The following is a 24503-nucleotide window of genomic DNA, read 5'->3' on the forward strand; positions in this document are numbered from 1 at the left end:
AAAATGTTTGAGAACCACTAGATGATTACGAGACTGCCCTGACTAGTCACATGATAACACAGCAATGCAAGATTTAAGGAGAAGTTTTATTTTTGCTTCATGTGGATTTGAATTATAAAATACTGTGGTTGCTCTCCATCTTTTCCTACCCACATCCGCTTGGACAGTCAACCTGACTAGCTTCCAAGCCTATTCATAAATCTTGTGAATGTTGCAAAAAAAATCTTATAGTATATCCATCTCGACTCCATTTAAATAAGCGGCCGTCCACTTTGCAAAACAAACATATTGCTAATCCTGCTAAGAATGTTCTCCTCACCGCAGGACTTCCACATCTGCTGGCACAACAGGCCTCTCACAAGATGTGACAAGACATTCCCTCTTGGCCATGTCTTTGTATGGACTTTTGGGTCACAACTTTGTCTACAGAGAGGAATTTAACCCCCTTGGTGCCTGAATTTGAATTTAACAAATATTGAGGGAATACATAAGTACATAAAAGTAATACATGAGAGTAATGAAAGTAAAGTAAGTACATGAAAATATTATTTAAAAAATACACACAGTGAGGAGCAGAAGTTTTTGCACCCCTTGTGATATTGCAAGTTGTCAATCATAGATGCATTTCCACTTTAAGAGACATAAAAAATAAAAAAAAATAAAAAAGTCCGGAACTCACATTGTATGATTTTTCAATAATTTATTTGTAATTTACTGGGGTTTATAAGTATTTGTACCCCTGAGAAAATCAGTGCTAATATTTAGTGCAGAAGCCTTTGTTAGCAATTACAGAGGTAAGACGCTTTCTGTAGTTTTTCACCAGGTTTTCACAAATGGAAACAGTGATTTTGGCCCATTCTTCTACACAAATCTTCTCTAAATCTGTCAGGTTTCGGGCTGTCATTGAGAAGTTTCAGCTCCATCCAAAGATTTTCTATTGGATTGAGGTCTGGAGACTGGCTAGGCGACTCCAGAACCTGGATATGCTTTTTACTCAGCCACTCCTTGGTCAGCTTGGCTGTGTGCTCCGGATCATTGTCATGTTGGAAGATCCAGCCACAACTCATCTTCAAGTTTGATTGAGGGAAGGAGGTTGTGGCTCAAAATCTGACGATACATTTCACCATTCATCCTCCGCTTAATACAGTACAGTCATCCTGTCCCCCTTTGCCGAAAAGCAGCCCCAAAGCATGAGGTTTCCACCACCATAGTTCACAGTGGGATGGTGTTCTTGGGATTGTACTTTTCCTTCTTTTACCTCCACACACAACAAGTAAAGTTTGCACCAAAAAGTTCAACGATGGCAAAGACTTCATAATGATACTGATGGGACAAAGGTCACGGGGCCGATTAATAGGGGGCCTGCATTGTTGTCGTGGCCGTCAAAGCTGACGGAGTGGAATCACAGGCAAAAAGCTTTTTTCGTTGAAAATTCTTGTGAATAAATGCTCAAATCCCTGAATTCATTATAGATATGGACGTAAAACAGTCTCGATTCTTGGTTAGAAGCAAAAAAATCCGCGCAGTTAGCGTTTATTTTACGTATATATGTCGAAGTACGATGCTAATCTTTCAGTCAATGTGGCGGCCGTCATATGTAAACAGAGCTTTTCCGGTGAAAATTCTTGCGAATAAATGCTTAAATCTCTGAATTCTTTATAGATATGGAAGTAAAAAAGTCTCGATTTTTGGTTAAAAGCAAAACAAAAACAAAAAAAGTGCAGGTAGCATTTTTTTACGTAAATATTGTATAAGTAAGTAAGTATAATGCCAATGCTGTAGTGGCTAATTTCTCCCATTGATTTTTTTTCACATCGTTTCAAAATGGTACCAAAATGTAATAATTACCTTGAATCCTCGAACAAATCACTCCTGAGACAATCCTACCTGTTTGTATGCGGTACAGCTTTCATACTTTTTCAACAGAAATCCGCCATTGGATTGCTGCATGTGTCGCTGCGACCGACTGTGAATAACTGAAGCGGATTGTGTGATGGACTCCTGCTTGAAAGCATGGCGCACTGAAGGTCGGATATAACCTGTCAATATCATTATGAAGTCTATGACTATGGTCTCATTTGACCACCTGACTTTCTCCCATCACCCCACTGCATTATTCAGATTGTCCCTGGCAAACTTCAGACGGGCCTTCACAGGTACTGGCTTAAACCTTCTGAGCAATGCATTATTTTAAACCATTGTACCGTAGTGTTCTACTGACAGTAGCCTTTGAAACTGTGCATCCTGCTCTCTTCAGGTCATTGACCAGCTCCTGCCGTGTAGTTCTAGGCTGAGCCCTCACTTTTCTCATGATAAGAGATGCCTCAGGAGGAGAGATTTTACATGGAGCCCCAGTCCAAGGTAGATTATCAGTCATGTTTAGCCTTTTCAATTTTCTCACTATTGCTGCAACTGTTGATTTATTCTCACCAAGCTGCTTTCCAATTGTCCCATAGCCTTTTCCAGCTTTGTGGAGCTCAACAATTTTGTTTCTCTGGTTTATTTTGAAAGTGACTGTGGGGTGGACAGGAGACAATAATGAGGTTTAAACAGGTGGTGGGTGGGTCGTCACTCATGGTGTAAAGGTGGACTTTTTGTTTTAAGATAGACTGACAATTCTCTGAGTGTCAAAATTATTGCTGATTCTCAGGGGTACAAATACTTATGAACCCCAGTAGATTACAAATAAATTATTTTTTAAAAATCATACAATGTGAGTTCCGCATTTTTTTTTTTAGATTATGTCTGTATAAGTGGAAATGCATATACACTGTATATGATTGAAATTTCAGACCTCGACAGTGTATCACAAAAGTGAGTACACCCCTTGCATTTCTGCAGATATTTAAGTATATCTTTTCATGGGACAACACTGACAAAATGACACTTTGACACAATGAAAAGTAGTCTGTGTGCAGCTTATATAATAGAGTTAATTTATTTTTCTCTCAAAATATAGACCCCTGGCAACAAAACTGAGTACACCTCTAAGTGAAAGTTGTCAATATTAACATACAACATGTCAACTGTCAATATTTTGTGTGGCCACCACTATTATCCAGAACTGCCTTTACTCTCATGGGCATGGAGTTGACCAGAGCTTCACAGGTTGCCACTGGAATGCTCTCCACTCCTCCATGACGACGTTGCGGAGCTGCCGGATATTTGAGACTTTGCGCACCTCCACCTTCCGAACCTATAAGGTTCAAGTCTGGAGACATGCTTGGCCAATCCATCACTTTTTCCCTCAGCCTCTTCAGTAAAGCAGTGGTAATCTTGGAGGTGTGTTTGGGGTCATTGTCATGCTGGAAGACTGCACTGCGACCCAGTTTCTGGAGGGAGGGGATCATGCTCTGCTGCAGTATTTCACAGTACACGTTGGAGTCACATCCACAGATCTCTGATGGAGAACTTTTACAACTGTGCCGTCAGCAGTGTTCTGTCATATGGACTTTTAGTGTGGTTTTCAAGCTGCACCAAGGCTGACCAGCAGGCGCTCCAGCGCGTGGTGAAAGCTGTCGGGAGAATCATTGGAATGACTCTCCCTGAGATCAGCACCATCTACTCCACTTGCTGTTTAAGAAGAGTGCACAACATACTGCGGGACCAGCACCATCCTGCTCACCACCTTTTCCACCTGCTGCCCTCAGGGAGAAGGTACAGGTCCATACAGGCCAGAACATCAAGACTGGCCAACAGTCTGTATCCACAGGCTGTGAGGCTACTGAATTCTGCCCCTCTCCCCTCTCTACCCCCTCTTTTATGGACAATAACCCACATCCACCAACAACAATAACTCTGAACTGGTTTGCATTGTTGCAGTATGTCACTACCCACTACTTCCTCCTCCCTTACCCTAACCCTTGCCTATTGGTTGACAACCAGTATACTTGATTATACTGGATTAACTCATCTGGTTTTGCACTGACTTATAACTGTTCTTATCAGGTATATTCTTGCTCTGCACTTTAGCACTGACATGACTATTTGCTGCTGTGGAATCTTTTTTGTACTTATGTCTAATACTGTGTCAATGTTTACACTTCGTACTTAAGGGTATTTATTATATGGGTTTTGCACTTTACCAACTTAGTTGTATGGATGCTCTAAACAAAGTTTCGTTGTGCTTTTTGCAACAATGACAATAAATATTCTGAATCTGAGTTCATGTTTCCTTCAATGGAATTTAACTCTCCAACACCTGCAGCACTCATGCAGCCCCAGACCATGGCATTACCACCACCGTGCTTGAATGTAGGCATGACACTATTATCTTTGTACTCCTCACCTGGTTGCCGCCACACATGCTTGAGACCATCGGAACCAAACAAATGAATCTTCGTCTCGTCAGACCATAGGATATGGTTCCAGTAATCCATGTGCTTTGTTGACATGTCTTCAGCAAACTGTTTGCGGGCTTTCTTGTATACCGTCTTCAGAAGAGGCTTCCTCCTGGGGTGACAGCCATGCACACCAATTTGATGTAGAAAGTGGCGTATGGTCCGAGCACTAACAGGCTGACCCCCCACTTCTTCAATCTCTGCAGCAATGCTGACAGCACTCCTTTAACAAGTCACATGATCCTGCAACAATCTTTCAAACAAAGCATTTGGATGTGACGCTCAACAAGTGCGCTCAGCTTCTTTGGACGACCAACCCGAGGCCTGTTCTGAGTGGACCTTGCTCTTTTAAAACGCTGGATGATCTTAGCCACAGTGCTGCAGCTCAGTTTCAGGGTGTTGGCAATCTTCTTGTAGCCTTGGCCCTCTTCATGTACCACAACAATACGTCTTTTAAGATCCTCAGAGTTTTTTGCCATGTGGTGCCATGTTGGAACTTTCAGTGATCAGTATGAGAGAGTGTGAGAGCTGCACTACAAATTTGAACACACCTGCTCCCTATTGACACCTGGACCTAGTAACACTAACGAGTCACATGACATTTTGGAGGGAAAATGACAAGCAGTACTCAATTTGGACATTTAGGGATGCAGTTTCTAAGGGGTGTACTTATGTTGCCAAGGGTTTAGATAATAATGGCTATATTTTGAGTTGTTTTGAGGGGGGAATTATATTATACAAGCTGCACACAGACTACTTTTCATTGTGTCAAAATGTCATTTGTCAGTGTTGTCCCATGAAAAGATATACTTAAATATCTGCAGAAATGCGAGGAAGGTACTCACTTTTGTGATACACTGTAAGTATTTTCTTAGTGTGTGAACTTGCAAAATCACAAGGGGTGCAAATACTTCTGCTCCTTAGTGTAGATAAAAATTACATTGAAAAACAGAACTAAAAATTAGAAGTTGCTAAATAAAAAAAAAAATCAAAAAGTTAAAAATAAATATGAATTAATAATAAAGATTTTGAATATATCTAAATAAAAAAAGAAAAATACAGATATATTATTACCCATAAATTATTATTATTATTATATTTTTTTTCTTAATGTTTTTAATATATTGTTTTAATTTGTTTTGGATTTTCACATTTTGAGCTGTATTTTTCAATAAAATTTTCTGTATTTAGTAGCTGTTTTTTAAATTATTTTTATGTACTTATGTATTGTATATTGTACAATGTATTAATGTAAATTTTTGTTAATGCTTTGGCAGCCATTAACAACGATAGACGTCCAACCCCACTTGAAATGGATTGGCCGTCCACTAGTGACAAACTCATTTCCATTCACAGCAGAACGATTACTGGACGTCTGAAATGCAAATAGCACTAAAAGAGTTAAATGTAAATTCACACATTAAAGGGTTAAACAACCTTTAAACAAGGGCACAAAATTTCAGCATTGACCTCAATACCTCTCGATGCATGCCGTATTTACATGTCATATTCTTCATGTTATAATCCTTTTTTACACATGACTGCAAAGAGGGCGACAGTATAATAATGTGTGTATATTTTTTGGTATATACGGTAATTGTGCTTGAACAGTAAATCAAGGACAACCAGCAGCTAACTTGGCCCCATCTTTAATTAATATCTTTTTAGTGCTTGTGTCACTGTGTGTCGGTCATGGCTGAGTGCGTATGCAGACTGAATCATCCCAGTGGACTGAGGCATATGTGATTAACTCATCTACAGATACGATAGCCTACGGAACACGCTGAAAAGGTACCATGTCTGGTAACTCAGATGTTAATACTGTACAATCACTAGACTGCAAAAATATTAGACATCCAATTCATTTATTAGCAGCGGATGAACAAATTTAAATGAGTTTTATTAGTAACATTCATTCTAGCACTGTCAACGGGAGCCAATGAGTTGATTTGAACTGAAAAAGGTTTACATACAGGGTTATGAAAGTCGACATATACATGAATGAGACATGCTTAGAGCTGAATCCAAAATGACTCACAGTGACAAGTATGTCTGCAACTTTAAAATATGAAAAGGATTGAATACTACAGAATAGAGCATAGTCAATGTCCTTCTCATTCCACAATTTGCACCCTCCACTGGGACGTCTCCTCCTATGAAAGCTGAACTAAATTATTAAGGGGGGCATTTTAAATAAGTCATCGGGAACCTATTGTCTGACAGCAAGGCACACATGGTGAAGTTCCGAGTCTAAACCCATTACAAAAAATAACAGATTGGAAATCCTGCCGCGTGCCAGGTAGGTAGCTTCGCAAGCTTTTCCAATTTGTGGTTTGGACCTCATCTACGAGAAAGCATTATGGATGTTGAAATCATCTGGGATCAGCGAAAAAGGAAGAACATCTTAATAATTTTGCAAATATTACAGTGAAAATGAAAGATAATATGAAAATAAACCCTTTTGTAAGAATAGATTTTTAAAACTCATGTGGCGTACAACTATTACAGCTATTTTTCTTCCTCTACTAGAATGACCGGTTAGCACTTAAAACAAAAGACTAGCACCTTTATTTCTAAACAGGACACAATTCTCCCTAGGAGCAACATTAAATGTAACATTTTCTTTATGACAAAGAATTATTTAGCAGACTCATTCCCTTGATGATGACTGCTTACCAGAAATTGGTTCACAAAACTAGGCCAATGTGAGTATCTGAGGAGTGATTAATTTATTATGCACACTTCTCACTTGAGTAAAAAAATAACTGTGGAAAATAACTTTGCTTTAATTAGAGAGGATTCAATATCTTGTGCTTTTTTTCACAAGTGCAAGCTTTGCTTGTTTAGGTTTCTTCTTATTTGAAGTCTCAACCTAATTATCTTTACTTCAGAAGAAATGGCCTCTGGAGGGAGAACTGCACTGGAGTTTAACAATCCACACGGTGCATAAGACAAGATAAGCAAAGTCACAATGGGAAGTGTTCTAAATGAATGCTGTCACGGACTTTAATAAGCCTTTTCCATATTCATAAAAAGACTACTGTATATCCTATATAAAACGTCCTAATTTCCATCTTCCCTATACACCTGTCTATAAGGTAAACCCACCAACAGCCTTTGTTCATCCATAAACTGCAGTCGAGTAGAAGACACAGTGTTAAGAGTGTGGTTGCGTTAGGGGTAGCGATTTATAGCGTGAAAAATTAAATATATGCCAAAAAAGAAGAAAACCACTTAAACTCTTTATAGGGCTATTTTTGGTAATTATGAAAGAAACAAAGTAAACCCATATAGACCCGGACATTTTGATTCATGTAGGCCACAATATTAACATTTTGCGATACAAGAGTATGCTACATGACAAATACGTGTGTATATATAATTATAAAATGTCACCAAAAATGAAAAAAAAAAAAAACAGAAATACACTCTGGTTAAAGCCTCTAATGGCACCATGATTGTTTTATTTATTTATTTAAATTTCATAATATTTTACTCCTCTTCATGTGTTAGTGCCAGCAGAGGTGGGTAGAGTAGCCAAAAATTTCACCCAAGTAAGAGTAACGTCACTTCAAAACAATATTACTTAAGTAAAAGTAAATGAAGTAATCCAAAAAAATGTACCCAAGTAAAAAAAGTATTTAATCAAAAGAATACCCAAGTAATGAGTAACATTGTATGTAACTGCTTGTGATTTTTTTTCAAGCAATAGTATTTTTTTTCCTTTAGCACAAAATTATCTACATGAACTGTTAGTACTATACTGCACAATAACCTATTACTTAACCACATTAAGCCGAATGAATACAAAACAAACAACAACAAAAAATCACTGAAATCTGAAAAAAAAAGACAGAAATAAAGCATCATTCATCAAACGAGCATGAGTGCCCTCTAGCTAAAAAAACATATTTCCTGTTATGAAATTAAAAGGATCATATCTCCGGTTTTTCATGGTCAATTGCTGCCAATATTTAAATACTAGGGAGAGAGGTTAAATTCACCACTTTCGAGTCATGTTGATGGCAGCGCTCCATGTCAAATACTTATTTTTTTACGGTGCTTTAAAGATGCCACATGATTGAACAGGCCGGCGTGATCATAGAACAGCAAGATTGAGTCTGATTGGTATAATGTATTAATGTGATTATTGTTGCGACGTCTCATTGGTGAAACTGGTCGAGCCACTGTTGGCATCGCTGGCAAAAAAAAAAAAAAAAAGTAAAATCTAATACGTAGAATAAAAGAGGGAAAATGTAACGACTAGTGTAGCCCAAAGTAGCGGAGTAAGAGTAGCATTTCTACTCAATCTACAAAAGTAAAGGTAAAAAGTATGGCTTAGTAAACTATTCTTAAGGCTGGTTTATGCTTCTGCGGTGGACCTACGCCGTCAAGGGAGAACCGATTTACGACTCTCCGCCGTAGCCTGATGTGCACCTCCACAAAATCATGACTACACGTCACGTCAACATGTGACACAAATGGAAGTGATTGATCTGCTCAGACTGTTGTTTCCGGTTCAGCGCAAAATCACCGCCATTTGCAAAAATTCTTGAGCTACACAATTGACCAAGCCAACGAGAGGATCATCGAAGAGGTCCGCAAATACGAACACCTGTACAATGTTTTTTTCAAGGCATTATAAAGATTGCAAAATGGCAAGCAATTCATGGAAGGAGAGGGATTGCTGAAAATACAGAGCTGGAGGTCAGTGAATGCATTAAAAAAAAAGGGAAGAACCGTCGAGACAAGTATGTGTGTGTGTGGAAGCGAATGGCCACACAAAGTGGTGACCCAGCTGGCCAAAAACTGCCAGCTTTTTATCACTTTAGGTCATATTTTTGGTTGGTGCACTTTGTCATTTATTTTGTACATATGTTTGCTGTGAGTCTGTGACTTATTTACATTTTACACTTCAAGTACCGTATTGGCCCGAATATAAGACAGCCCTGATTATAAGACGACCGCCTCTTTTTCAAGACTGATGTTTGGAAAAAAGACTTTTTGAACACCAAATAAATTTTTATTCAGAAAATAATTACATTACATCCGAAACAAATGATTATAACAATATATTTGAGAGAAAAAGCATGTAATTATGCCTCATTCAAATCTACATATCTGAACATTTAAATATGTAAACTAAAGTGCAAACACAAAATGAATGGCTTCTGGTTTTTGAAATCTAAATAAACCAATCTATTGTGATAAAACAACAAAACTGCAATAACTGCATTAACCATCAAAGTCAAGTCTAACTGTATCTTTAGTCTTGAAACAAATCTGAATTAGGAAAAACATTGCAATAAAATAATGCAAACTGGTTAAACTAAAAAGAGTAGCTGAGATCTGTCATGACAGAACATAGCTTCAATGATATCTGGCGCCATCTAGCGCCGTGAATGGGGAGAGTAGCTGAGATCTTTCATGACAGAACATCGCTTCAATGATATCTGGCGCCGTCTAGCGTCGTGAATGGGTATAATGTCTAGACCGCGAATATAAGACGATCCCCTCTTTTTCAGTGTTATTTCAATGCAAAAAACACCGTCTTATATTCGGGCCAATACGGTATATGAAGAATAAAGCACAGGTTTGATGTCAAAAGAGTTGTTTTTTCAACAACAGACAGTTTACACACTTGATACATCACTGATTGAGAGTGCCTCGGTGCTTTTATGATAATGTGTTTACCATCAAGGCTTCAAACACAGTTTGAGAAGTTCCATAGGCGTCAGAAATCTGCTATGGCTTCCCAATGGCTGGTTTTAGGACACGGCAAAGAAATCGGACACAACGCTGGACACATTGCTCGACGCCAGTTTGTAGCTAGTCGCCACAGCTTGCTGACTTCCACCCGATGCTATAATTTATAATGTGACTGCCAGTCTCCATGCGGCATCAACAGTTCGACAAACCACCTCCGCAACAGTCTTCTGCGTCGCCTGCGCCTTAACATTTGTATGGTCAACATTTGTTGTTCAATGTTGATAAGCTAAAGATCCACATTCAAGCGTTCCATCTCCATTGCTATTGTTGTCTAACCAGAAGAAAACTCAAAGAATTTGACAAGAGTCCCCCAAAACCGCACAACCACAACGCAACACTCCTCTAGTGGCCAAGCGGTGAATTACAGGGCAACACGTTCCCTTGATGCAGAACTTCGAATGCTCGTTGACGACATAGGGTCTACGCCGTTGCTACTCCGTCACCACAACGCAGAAGCATAAATTAGGCTTTAGAAGTCCATTTTTCTCAAAAAGTTACTCAACCCTAAACCCTAACCTAACCCTGTTGTCCAATTAATTTTTGACTGACCTCCCAGACAAAATGTCTCGCGCCAATTAACCCCTTCAGACCAAAGCATGCTGCTGAAGGATATGAAGTGTTTCCTCTCTCTAAACCAATAAATACACTGAATTTAGTTGCTATTGCCACTTCTGGGAGATGATTGGATGAAACTTTACCCATCGAATTCAAATCATGAGGTTTGGCACGCTCTCTTTGCTATTTTGGCCCTTTAAAAAAGATAACATAAAGTGCTCATTTCAACAAAGTAACCAATAAAAGCATGAAATATTCCTAACCAGAAAAATTGCACTTTGTTCTGGTATTTGAGTAGAGTAAAAATGAGCGCAGATTTTTTTTTTTTTGCCCAGCAGAAAAAATGCGTGTCTGAAGGGGGGTTAATTAAATGAGTGCCATTTAAATAAAATACAGTGATGTGGTTTACAATTATGTTTGCAATTCACAGGTAAATGCATACGACAGGCAACATGTCATTTGATACATTCAGAACTCGACTATTAAAGCATCATTTATAAAAACATTCCTAATTTATTTTAGGTTAAATCTTGTAGAATGATGCATACAGTGCCATGACAAAGGATTTGGCCCTTCTGGTTTTCCTATTTTGAAAACATTGCACCACACTGTGGCAAAGAAAACACTGAAGTACAGAAATGGTAAGGCCTTCCCCTCTGGATGCTCAAGATTATTGTGTGTGGCCCTCTACTGGCTAAAGTGAGGAATTGTACCACTTACAATAATTACAGGAGCAACACAACACCTCCCACTTTTCTTAATACTGTATATACATTTTAATGGGAACAACACTGACGTGATTAAACTTTGCTATATTGTAAAGTAGCCAGTACACTGTACATTAGCATACCCTAAAAATAAGTCAAACCACTGGCAACAAAAGTAAGTATTGTACACTGACTACAAGCAATAAGTTATTTCTTCAGTGCTGTTTACTTAAAAAAAAACTAGGGCTGTCAAACGATTATAATTTTTAATCGCGTTAATCACCGCTTAAAAATTATTTAATCGTAGTTAATCGCAATTCAAACCATCATTGAAATATGCCATATTTTTGTGTAAATTATTGTTGGAATGGAAAGATAAGACACAAGACGGATATATACATTTGTGGCAACACGTGGGATCTTAATAATTTAAAATTCAACATACGTACTGTACATACAGTAAGTACTGTATTAAAAGATGGCATTGACATTATTCACATTCTTTCTGTTAAAGGGATAAACGGATAGAAAGACTTGTAGTTCTTAAAAGATAAATGAGAGTACAAGTTATAGTAATTTTATTTTAAAATCCCTCTTCATGTTTTCGTTTTAATAAAATTTGTAAAATTTTCAATCAAAAAAATAAACTAATAGCTCGCCATTGTTGACGTTGCCGAACGGGACGTCACATGGGCTCCCTGCCATTCTTCCACAGTGTCTTTGACTTCGTAAGGTAGTGATTGAAATACACCACAAGATGTCAATGGTGAGTTTTAAAAAAGTGCATTTTGCCCCTCAACTGACGCCGTAGTTTCCGGGTTCATTGTGCCTTACGTTCATTTGAGTGTTGACTTCACAACGTACGAGACCGCCGATAGTTTTTATATTGTGACTAAATATTGCCATCTATTTGTTGAGCTAAACGAAATGTTTGAATAGAGTTTGACCAAAGTCTGAGTAAGTTTTATGTGTATTTTGCATAGCTATTTTGATTGGGAATGCCAGTTCTCCTTGCACTTAGTGCTTTTCTTTTTGTGAACATTATTGTTTTGTGAGAGATAGGAATATTATTTTTGTTGTGCTTTCACTAAATGATACAGTAGCGACTTAACTGTTCCGCCCAAATGCATGATGGGAAGTTGGACAACCATGACTGTCAGTGGTGGCTGCAAATGGTATATGATCTGCATTGTGTAAATGAAGCGTGTTAAGAAAAATATTATCTCCTGTCATTCTTCCCCACATCGCTCGCCACAATAGTTATGTTTGTTGTGAAAGAGTTGCCAAAGTTTAGGCCGGTAAACGGCGCGGTCCAATGAATGCCTGTGTCCACTCGCAATTCTCTGCCTCTTAGCTCACAATATGCAAAAAAACTAGTGATGCACGATAATGCATTTTTCAGCCGATACCGATAACCGATAATTTCCTCCTCGTTCCAACCGATAACCGATAATGTCAAGCCGATAATTTTATTAAAGATTTATGTAAAATTTTAAAGTATACACAAGAGAAAATATTGCTGTGCTAAAATAATATTGCTCTTTTTTTTTCAACATCAAATGTGAACAAGTAGTAGTAGTAGTAAATTCCAACATCTAAATAAAGACAGATTGTCTGACATTGTGTAATGGTAAACTTTTGGCAACAATTACTTACAGAGTAAATACATAAGTTGCACAAAAATGGCTTTAAAAGTATGCCATTCCTAAAGTATAACATTACTACACAGCAAAAACACAGCTCCTTAAGACTAGTTAAAGTCCCTTGTTTTCAGTGTAAATCTATTGGAAATAAGTTAAATTAACTGCCAGCACTTCAAGTATATTTCACTCAGATTTCTTGAAGAAAAATGGCCAGCTGAAAATAAGATTAACAGCCTTATTTTAAGCAATAAATTATTATACATAATCCTAAAAAAAAAAAAAAAAAAAAAAAAAAAAAAAAAAAAAAAAACTTGTCAGAAATGTTCTTTATTCAAGAATATGTATGGTTCAAAACATTATTTGAAAGCAATTTTTTCTTGATTTAGGTGAAAATGACCTTATTTTTTTAGATGTTTGGGCTTAATAAGAACAAATTGCAATATTTAGTTCAAGTAAGTGGAATAATCTGGCGCATTCAACTAGTCTTCAACACTCAAACAAGATGGGGAAAATTATTTGACTAGATTTAAGAAGAATGATCTGATTAAGACGTCATAAATTTAAAGCGTACTGAATGCATTACTGACTGGATGACTTCTTTGTGTCGTTTGGTGCATGTTACAGTTATCAACTAACCACTGTGCAGTCATGATAAACATGGTTTGTTGACATCACCTGTGTAAATGTCCGTGGTAAAACTGATGTGATCGGCATGTCTTTCACGAAGAATCGTGGTCGTATAAATTGCATTATTTTTTCATCCAGGGATTTGGCTATCGGGTCATTTCGGGAATTTCCTCCCGCCTGTGCCCTTCAGTCCGCCCGGCTGCCAAATTAGCACCCGCGCCAGGCCTCTGTCTTGAACCGGAGTGGCGGCGGCAGCTAAGTTCGTACCGGATATCCGCCCGCCCCGGCCGGCTCGCTGCGGCGCATTCGGTGCATGGCTCTGCTCTCATCCTCTACCCGCCTAGGGTGAGGCGGCGGCGGCGGCAGCGGCCTGCCGGACCGGCGGGCTCCGTCGGAAGACAGCTACTTGTCAACTATCGATCTCGTGAGGTGTTTAGCCATAGATGGGAGTTTACCACTCGCTTTGGGCTGCATTCCCAAACCCCCCGACTCCGGGAGGACCGCAGCGTCTCTGTATCGTCACAAGCCCCGTAGCTTCCTTTATAGTTTATTTGTTAACAATAGCTTTAGCATTCATGCTAGCAGCAGCCTCATATTCGTTCCAAAAATCATTGTGATGCAGTTTTAAATGGCTGCTGGGTTAGTGCTAGTGGTGTTCAATGAGGACGCTTTCTTTAGGCCTTGAGGAACTGTTTTGTAGATGGCGAGAGCATCGTTTATTTCATTTCACACATGGGAAAAGTAACGCACGCTAGTGAGAGCGCCTCTACAGTGTCAACACTGATGTGTAACACCGCCTCCTCTATGACGCCGTACTCCTAAACCCCTCCTCCCACAGGGGCTTCAGAGAGGGGAGGGGTTGAGCAGGCGGCAGTGAAGAAGTGGAGAAAACTGCTTGGTTGCGCACATTTGGAGGCTAAATCAAGTATATAATTATCGGATTGCATTATCGGTTGATTTTTTTATTATCTGTATTATCTGTGTGACGTCATAATTGCCATTATCGGCCGATAATTATCGGTAGCCGATATTATCGTGTATCTTTAAAAAAAACGGCGTCATTGAAATCTGTTTGAGGCAATGCATGAGCGGATCATTCCGAGCATGCGTTAAATGTGTCAAATATTTTAACGTGATTAATTTAAAAAATTAAATAATGCCGGTTAACACGATAAATTTCACAGCACAAACCCCCCCCCCCCCCAAAAAACAAAAACATATCGATATAGAACATATGTGACTTACTTGCTAGACTACGTGGGCGTGTCTCAGCAAGATCCGAGATGGCTCCCGTGGTCACAGTTTTCTTCATGCGCAAGCCAGAGGCAGCCGCTCCCAGTGCAGGCTTTGTCAGAGCATCATCACTATTGGCTCGTTTAAGCTGAAAACATAACTGCCATTAGTGCTAATAACATCAGTAACCTGTGTGCCGTGAGTAGGACACCAGGTTAGCTCTAAGGTAGAAGTACAGTATTACTACTGAAAGGATTGCTTGAGGTGAATTAGTTCTGGTTCTCACCCTGCTGAGTCGCTGGTCTGATGCCAGCGTGTAGGATGATCTGGAAGTCCTCATTGCTGTGGCGGTGGTTGAAGAAGAAGGAGGTAAAGAGGCCTGCTTAGCCCGCTCCTGGAGTCCCACCTTGGGCAGCCCCAACTTGGTGGCATTCGTTTTAATCATGACTGTGTTGTGTGACAGCTGACTACACATGAACAAAACAACAACAACAAAATGATGAATGTCCATAAATCCAAGGTCTGAAAAAAGATTATTCAAAAGATCAACACCAATGCCCATCATATGGCTCAACTGAAAGCACAGCACAACCTCTTCACCGAATTAAATTGTATAGACAAGTTTCCTGAGCGAAACATGGGCGGCGCCATCTTGGAAAATTTCTGTCTGAACTTTCGGTTTAGAAAGAACAACATGAATTGCGGTTTAAGTAAGCAGTGTGTTGAAAAAGTTAAAACTGCAAAATCAAACCAGACGAACCCACGCAATCCCCAAAAATTGATTCAGCACGACGGAGATGAGACTCTGTGACTTTCAGTGCTGTGTGTGAACTCATGGAAGTGCCTATACACAGTATATGGTTTGAAGTGGAATGTTTAACAGTGCCCAGCTTCAAAGTGCCATTGTGGATCTACCTCGCCATACACCTTAAATCGAAACCAGACAAGAAATTAAGGATTTGATTTAAACATAAGGATATACTGTACCTAATAGATTGTATGATTGTTCTTACCACTTCGTTGATCATTTATGGACAAAATTATAACAACCTGTTGTCTGTGTTGACATGAGGTGTAGATTGATACGCCGGCCACTTGAGTGACCAAAATGAGGTGAAATTACAAATAATTTACCGAATGCAGAAGGGCTGACACAGATTGTGTTGTTACAAGGAAATACTATGAGGTATGTAGTGTACATGTAAACAAAATAGTATGTCATTCTTTTTTAGTGCAGATATCGATTCCAATACAGGGTGACCCAAAAAAAAGTTTACACTGCCATAATACAACTTAAATGCCATGTTTATTCATCTTAGAATTAGGATTTAATCACAAATTATACATTATTGTAAAGAACATGTACAGTACACTCTATTTTTCAATGTGTCCTCCCTTAAGTGTCACAACAGCCTCCAGGCGCCTGCGGAACGCTTGACAGGTCTTCTTTATGTAGGATGCTGTCATCTTTTCCCAAGATCTAACAATGGACCTCTCCAAGGCTGCCACAGAAGTTTGTGGCTTCTTACAGGGACTGTCCTCCACAGTTGCCCGTATGCTATAATCCAGGGGATTGAGATCTGGACTCTGGGGTGGCCACATATCACCTTGTCAATCAACTTTTTGGTCCGCACAGATCGGCACTTCCAGACCCAGGTTTTCGTGAGGCTGTTCCAGTATCTTTCAGCTTCTTTTTAACTTTGTAGACTGCACATCTGGATATTCTCAGATTTGCTGCAATCTCAGTAGGTGTCAGACCGGCACGCAGCAATTCAGGTACAGCTAAAGTTTTCTTCATTTTCAGCAGAAGCACAGGAATTGTAGAGACGAGAGATTACCAGCTGCATTGAGTGACCTTAATGAATCACTTAAACATGACAACCTATTTAGATATGTTTCAATGACTTTTAAACAAGCAGTCAACTGAGTGTAAACTTTTTTTTGGGTCACCCTGTAAAACATTTGGACAACAAGATTCCATTTGTTGTTTTATTTAAAATGATTGGTGAATGTGCAAAACAGGTAAATAAATCACAATTTATAAAATCATTAGAAAAATATTAACGAAGGTTGAGCACACAAGAATGAGTTATCAGACAGCAGAGCTCCGGAGCCTCGCCAAACTTTCACCCGACATTTCGGAGACTGACGGCGGCCTCCAGACGGGTTTTCTCCCGCTGTCCTCGGTAATTCCAGCTCCAATAGCGTATCTTAAATTTGCTGAAGTGAAAAAGCTCGTAGTTGGATCTCGAGATCGAGCTGAAGTTCCACCGCGAGGCGAGCCAACGTCTCCCAGGCACGAACTTGGTTCCATATCTGCCTTCATGAACATGTTGTCCTCCCCTGTCGTGATGATGGCAGATGGATGCGGAATTTCCAAATTGTCTTTTTTAAGGGATTTTGATGAATAAGATACTCCAGCTCCACTGTTGTTTTGGATGGAGACATTGTAAAATGAAAGTTGCGAGCAGGAATGTGGAAGTAAAGCGGAAGTACCTCGGAAACTTGTCTATCGATTTAAAATTAGAGCTTTAACAATGAATTGCATTTTACTGCTAACACCACACCTTGATAAAATAGTAAAGAAAACCTAGAAAAGCTGCTACGTACAGTTTGGCAAATAAGTATTTAGTCAAGCACTAATTGTGCAAGTTCTCCCACTTGATAATATTAGAGAGGCCTGTAATTGTCAACATAGGTAAACCTCAACCATGAGAGACAGAACGTGGGAAAACCCACCAGAAAATCACATTGTTTGATTTTTAAAGAATTTATTTGCAAATCATGGTGGAAAATAAGTATTTGGTCAATACCAAATGTTCATCTCAATACTTTGTTATGTACCTTTTGTTGGCAATAACGGAGGCCAAACATTTTCTGTAACTCTTCACAAGCTTTTCACACACTGTTGCTGTTATTTTGGCCCATTCTTCCATGCAGATCTCCTCTAGAGCAGTGATGTTTTGGGGCTGTCGTTGGGCAACACTGACTTTCAACTCCCTCCACAGATTTTCTTTGGGGTTCAGATCTGGAGACTGGCTAGGCCACTCCAGGACCTTGAAATACTTCTTACGAAGCCACTCCTTTGTTGCCCTGGCTGTGTGTTTGGGATCATTGTCATGCTGAAAGACCCAGCCACGTCCCATCTTCAATGCCCTTGCTGATGGAAGGAGATTTTCACTCAAAATCTCTCGATACATGGCCCCATTCATTCTTTCCTTTACACAGATCAGTCGTCCTGGTTCCTTTGCAGAAAAACAGCCCCAAAGCATGATGTTTCCACCCCCATGCTTCACAGTGGGTATGGTGTTCTTCGGATGCAATTCAGTATTCTTTCTCCTCCAAACACGAGAACCTGTGTTTCTACCAAGAAGTTCTGGTTTGCTTTAATCTGACCCTAACACATTCTCCCAGTCCTCTTCTGGATCATCCAAATGCTCTCTAGCGAACTGCAGACGGGCCTGGACGTGTACTTTCTTCAGCAGGGGGACACGTCTGGCAGTGCAGGATTTGAGTCCCTGGCGGCGCATTTTGTTACTGATAGTAGCCTTTGTTACTGTGGTCCCAGCTCTCTGTCGGTCATTCTCTAGGTCCCCCCGTGTGGTTCTGGGATTTTTGCTCACCGTTCTTGTTATCATTTTGACCCCACGGGGTGAGATCTTGCATGGAGCCCCAGATCGAGGGAGATTATCAGTGGTCTTGCATGTCTTTCATTTTCTAATAATTGCTCCACAGTTTATTTCTTTACACCAAGCATTTTACCTATTGCAGATTCAGTCTTCCCAGCCTGGTGCAGGTCTACAATTTTGTCTCTGGTGTCCTTCGACAGCTGTTTGGTCTTGGCCATAGTGGAGTTTGGAGTGTGACTGACTGAGCTTGTGGACAGGTGTCTTTTATACCGATAATGAGTTAAAACAGGTGCCATTAATACAGGTGAGGAGTAGGGTTGTTCCGATCATGTTTTTTTGCTCCCGATCCGATCCCGATCGTTTTAGTTTGAGTATCTGCTGATCTCGATATTTCCCGATCCGATTGCTTTTTTTTTGCTCCTGATTGAATTCCAATCATTCCCGATAATTTTCCCCGATCATATACATTTTGGCAATGCATTAAGAAAAAAATGAATAAAACTCGGACGAATATATACATTCAACATACAGTACATAAGTACTGTATTTGTTTATTATGACAATAAATCCTCAAGATGGCATTTACATTATTAACATTCTTTCTGTAAGAGGGATCCATGGATAGAAAGACTTGTGACTTTGTATATTGTGACTAAATATTGCCATCTAGTGTATTTGTTGAGCTTTCAGTAAATGATACTGTAGACATGCCCAAATGCATGATGGGAAGTGGAACCATGACTGTGCGTAGTGCTACCAATTGATATATCTTCTCAGCGTCGGGAAATAACATAAGGTGTTAAGAAAAAGATCAATTGCTACCTTGCTTCCCCACATTGCTTCCCATGATATTTCTAATCGTAGGGAGAGGGACTGTAAGGCTTTAGCCAATTAAAAAAAGGCTCCAAAGGCTTCCAAAATTCACTCTACTCATTTTACGCTTCCTTTTATCTCTCTTTTAAGGTAAACGGCACCATTACAGATTGAGCGCGACAATGCGTGAGTGGGTCGTGCAATGCATGCATTAATTGCGTTAAATATTTTAACGTGATACATTTTTTTAAAAATTAATTAACGGGATAAATTTGATAACCCTACCTTAAGCCTAAACTAAAGACTCTGGATGAGTGTAACATATTATGTCTGTAACGTTAAATACAATTAGAAAACGATTTAATTAAGAAATATATATATATTAAAAAAATGCATGGCCGATATTTTTTTGCCGATTCCGATACTTTGAAAATGACGTGATCGGACGCCGATGGATCGGGACGTCGATCGATCGGGACATCTCTAGTGACGAGTGGAGCCTTGTTAGACCTCGTTATAAGAAGTTAGACCTCTGACAGCCAGAAATCTTGCTTGTTTGTAGGTGACCAAATACTTATTTTCCACTCTAATTTGGAATTAAATTCTTTAAAAATCAAACAATGTGATTTTCTGTTTTTTTTCCACATTCCGTCTCTCATGGTTGAGGTTTACCCATGTTGACAATTACAGGCCTTTCTAATCTTTTCAAGTAGGAGAACTTGCACAATTGGTGGTTGACTAAATACTTATTTGCCCCACTGTATTTCCTAAAAATAATGCAGTATGATTCTACTGTGCATATGCAAAAAGCATGAGTACAGTAACACCAGGCTCACATCCAAGCAAGACTAACTCGAAGGTGGCAACTAAAGTAAATAATTCCTTTTTCCAAGTTCCTACAAAACTAACAGTTTACCGTACAATTAATGATGTCACCTGACAGGTACGCAATGAGCAACCATTACGTTACATAATTATTTATTATTTCTTTTGGGGGACTAAAGCGAGAATAGCTCTATTTTCCTACTCAAACAGGATGTGGTCGCAGGCTGTGACTGTGACGAAGAGGTTGGGCTTCAATGTCTACAAGGAAACACACTCAGCTGCATGGGCAGAGTAGTTGTGGGAAATGGAAGGAAGTGGGAGTGCACTTAACAGAGAAGAATGAGCGTGGTTCATAACTGTATATCCTCCGGGGGAATTGCTGTGTTATTGATCAGGGAAGCAGTCACTTGACCTTTTCTTTGAGTAAATTTCTCACCGCAATTAAAATAACCAAAAGGGCTGCAATTATTAATGATAACCTAAAATCACCTGAAGTACGGCATCCAGTTTTGAAAGTCTAACTATAAATACTACAGATTACATTTCTGGATAGAAGAAGCCAAAAACAACTATTTCTTTCAGATGTACTATGTGTGTGTTAATTACATATGTACATACCAATTATCGGAAATTTTTAATTACAGTTAATGGCAAATGTTAAACACTTTTTTTCCTTATCTGTCAGAGACACTAAACTTGGATTGTTTGAGTAAGTCTTCATAGGAAGTTACTACCAGTGGCATTGAGGCCGGTTCCGCTTTTCTCAACTATTTTAGGCTGTCTATGTAATTTCACTGAAAGGTTGTAAGAATTTCGCAATGGTTGAAAGTAATTGATAAAAAATGGAGTTTAGAGCATTTTAATATTAAATGTCTTGACATTTGCTTGAGCTACTACTTCTCTGGTCTGATTGAGATTGTACCGTTTACTGCCATATGACTCCGAGTCTTCTGCAGGCAAAGTCCTATGACTGTCTATTTTGTGGTTCTTGTAGTTCAAACACAGTTTAACCATTGCGATGCCTTTCTTTTCCTTGGAAATTGCCACAGCTACAAGAATATTCTTCAAACACATTGGATTTTATCTACATGAGAAGTTGAAGTTGGAAATAGGGCTGCAGCTATCGATTATTTTAGTAATCGATTAATCTATCAACTTGTTAGTTCGAATAATAGAGTAATGAGGAGATGTAAAACACTGGCTTGTTAAGATTGAACTTTCATATGAGCATTCAATGCGAACACAAAATAAAATTTTCGAGTGTTTCTTCAAACCATGTAAAATTGGACTTCCATTTAAAAATAAAATACCTGAGCTTAGCCTCAAACGGTATTAAAAATTCAAAAAATAAGGATCCAAGTACAACAAAATTGGCTAACTTGCGTAGCAAAAGTCCGCTAGCTTAAATGCTATAAAATCTTAACATTTTTTTTCTTTTTAAATACTCTTAAGAAATCGTTTAAACACATGTTCCCACAAAACGGCTAAATATATCTATAAACTAAATTACAAATGCATATATAAAAAAATTAGCTTATGTTGGTCTTAACAGGGAGCAGCTGGATTCAGCCATGTTGAATTAGTTATGTTGTAATTCCTGTTGCAACTAGAGGGCAGTGTATCCACCCAAATCAATAAAACTAAATGAAAACACTTTCAAAACAAACCATTATAACGCAACTCTAAACGAATACTTGAAGCAGCAAAATTTGATTCGAAGCTTTTTTTCTAATCGAATTACTCAAGTTAATTGATTAATCATTGCAGCACTAGTTAGGAACATCAGTAAAGATTGCAAGTCTATTTCTACAATGAAAAAGCTAAAGGTTGTACAATGCAGGCATCCAGACTGTTCCTAATGGGGGCATTTCACCCCTAAAATTGGACAAAACGCAAGTACATTTTTCACCAACTGTGGAAGTAAGACTTTTGCAGATTTAATTAAAAAACAAAAAACACACAAAAAAATATTATTTTTCACAAATTTTTTTGTGACTGACAAACTTCAACTGCACACTTAAGCTTAATTATTGGCGGCAATTTGCAAATAACTTGCTAAAGCATTCCATTTATCAGTAATATTGTAAAAATGAGTGGAAATTAAAATATTGACACCGTTCCTCCAGCTCATAGAAAGTTAAATTCAAGCCTTATTAATGTTGTTTGAGACCAACTTGACAACAAACCAAAATTGTGGGCGGGGGCGGGTACAACAGGATGTCAAGTAGTGTGATCTAGTAGTTGCTAAAAGCAACACCCAATCAATCTTAGGACAGTCAACAAGTGGAGTCACATAAACAACAGAGTATCGAGAAGTTATTTCACTTGATTTAACTGTTTTATTCTTACCACAAAATAAACATTTCTTGCAATATACCAGCAAAGACAAGATTTTTTGTTGAATTTCATCATTTTGACAGCGTTATTGTTTAGTTACGCTTGCATGCAATCTCGCAATAACCTACAACAAGATTGGTGCCATATTGCTCTCAGAAATCTTAGATGGGACGAATTTTAAAGTATTAGTATTTAGCATGAAATACAGCAGGGCTACAGACTGCGACCAAATGGCTGCATTTTGCGACTGAAATTTGAGCCAGTTTGAGTATTTTGTTCATCGACTCGCACATGCAGCGACCAGTAACATTGCAGGTTTTTGTTGTTGCTGACAAACTCCTTCACAATTAAATCCACTAGTTGGCGGTAATGCTGGTTGACCAAGGGAAAATACAACAGAAGAAAAAGATGATGGAGGTGAGCAGTGTGTGGAGCAGGTCAGGTGTTCGACACATAAATGCAAGAGTCTTTACCCAGGCATGAAAATGGGTCAGGGATTAAAAAGGTGAGAATGGTGTGGAGGAAATATGTTCCGGTACACAGTACAACCCAACAAAATATTGAGCTCTGTCGACCCACACTGTGTTTCAGCAGGGCCGTGCAGAGACCGGTGGACGGGCGGGTGCTCGTAGATCAAAAGGGGCACATGAACAAGTACTTAGTACACCTTAAAACAACATAACTTCCATTTTGACCAGCTTTAGATAATAATTGGCTGCAACTGTGACATACTTGAATTGGGAGGGGCAACAGTGAATAGAAATCAACACTGTCATCAAGACTTTCTGGCTGTGACTCAGTCAGTCTGCCTCTTTTCTTCCTTCAACCTCTGCATCAAAACTTCCTTCCTCAACTTGTTCATTTGAGAACAAACCACATCAGATGGTCACTGAGCCACCAATAGCACATTTTTCTCAAAACTATAATTTCATTATTATCCATACTTTAACAACTCTAGCACCTAATAATTAATAAAACAATGGCATAAAATTTTTTAGAAAAATAACATTGTACTTATGTTTATAATTGTATTTTATAACCAAGCAATTCACGTAAGCAATAAGCAATTCACGCAGGTCACACTTTTTTACTTCAAAACGGCGAATTTCACTGAAAGGTGAGAGATTTTCATGCCTGTTTACCATTGAACTGAAAGTCAACACACGGATCGCGATGCAACTGCAGCCGCAAGTGACAGCCACACACACTGCCCTCTGCCTGTACGTCATCGCTCGTCTCTGATTAGCTACGAATTTGGAGGGAATTTAAAAAATTTCTGTCTTTTCTGAGCTCCAACAACTTCCCATAGTGCCGCTTTTAAAAAATGTTTTTCATCTATAGAAAGTCATGCCGAGAGGTATCATAAAGTATGTGCTGGTCGCACACTGCTGAAATGATCCACTCCTCCATGTTGATAAAGCGTGGTATGTGGATGTCAATTTCCGGGTTGGCCAGTGTCCTTGCAGGTGATTTGTAGATCAATAAATCCTGATTGGTTGTAGTGCCAGGAGACAGCGACAGAAAAAGAACAAAATTCCAATGTTGACTTAAACTTCTAAGTAGAATATGTCAAAACTAGTAGAGAATAAAATTTAGGTTCATACGTTTGTAGTTTTATGCAATTATTATGAAAGTATTTATCGGTTAAACTGTGATAATAAGTGAAAAACTTACATTTACGTTGTGCTGAATCTTCTGCTTGCGCCTCTAAAATTTTAAGTTCGAGGCCACTGTGATCCTAATAAAAATTGTTAGTCTAGAGCAGTACTTCTCAAATAGTGGGGCGGGCCCCCCCCAGGGGGGCGCAGAGCGATGCTGGGGGTGGCGCATGTGACCTTAGGGAACATACATTTTTGTCATACTAGAATAAAGTGTAATTGCACATCCACTCAGTGGGTGCCAGTGCCACTCTCATTTTCAGCGTGTGCGCAGTATTTTTGAACAAAACAAGAGCACACAGAAAAGAGCTCTGGAGATATGAAAAGCTTAGACAAGGAAATATGACAAAGCATATGTAGCATTTAG

At 39.0% G+C, this 24503-nt stretch overlaps 1 protein-coding gene across 3 annotated transcripts in view; it reads right to left on the reverse strand.

Annotated features, from left to right (window-relative positions):
• Positions 1-24503, reverse strand: part of specc1 (sperm antigen with calponin homology and coiled-coil domains 1) — a 120106-nt gene that overhangs the window by 82925 nt on the left and 12678 nt on the right. Inside the window, exons 1-3 of one of the 3 annotated variants that reach the window (XM_057820860.1) lie at positions 16955-17439; positions 15161-15341; positions 14887-15022 (exon numbers count right to left, since the gene is read on the reverse strand). In XM_057820860.1, coding sequence (XP_057676843.1) covers positions 14887-15022; positions 15161-15319 — 295 coding nt within the window. In that variant the 5' untranslated portion in view covers positions 15320-15341; positions 16955-17439. Of the gene's footprint in view, positions 1-14886; positions 15023-15160; positions 16120-16954; positions 17440-24503 lie in introns of those variants that run through there. The other 2 variants (XM_057820859.1, XM_057820858.1) reach the window with 2 other exon arrangements.

This window comes from Corythoichthys intestinalis, chromosome 18 (assembly GCF_030265065.1).
Source record: "Corythoichthys intestinalis isolate RoL2023-P3 chromosome 18, ASM3026506v1, whole genome shotgun sequence".
Classification (NCBI taxonomy): Eukaryota; Metazoa; Chordata; class Actinopteri; order Syngnathiformes; family Syngnathidae; genus Corythoichthys; species Corythoichthys intestinalis.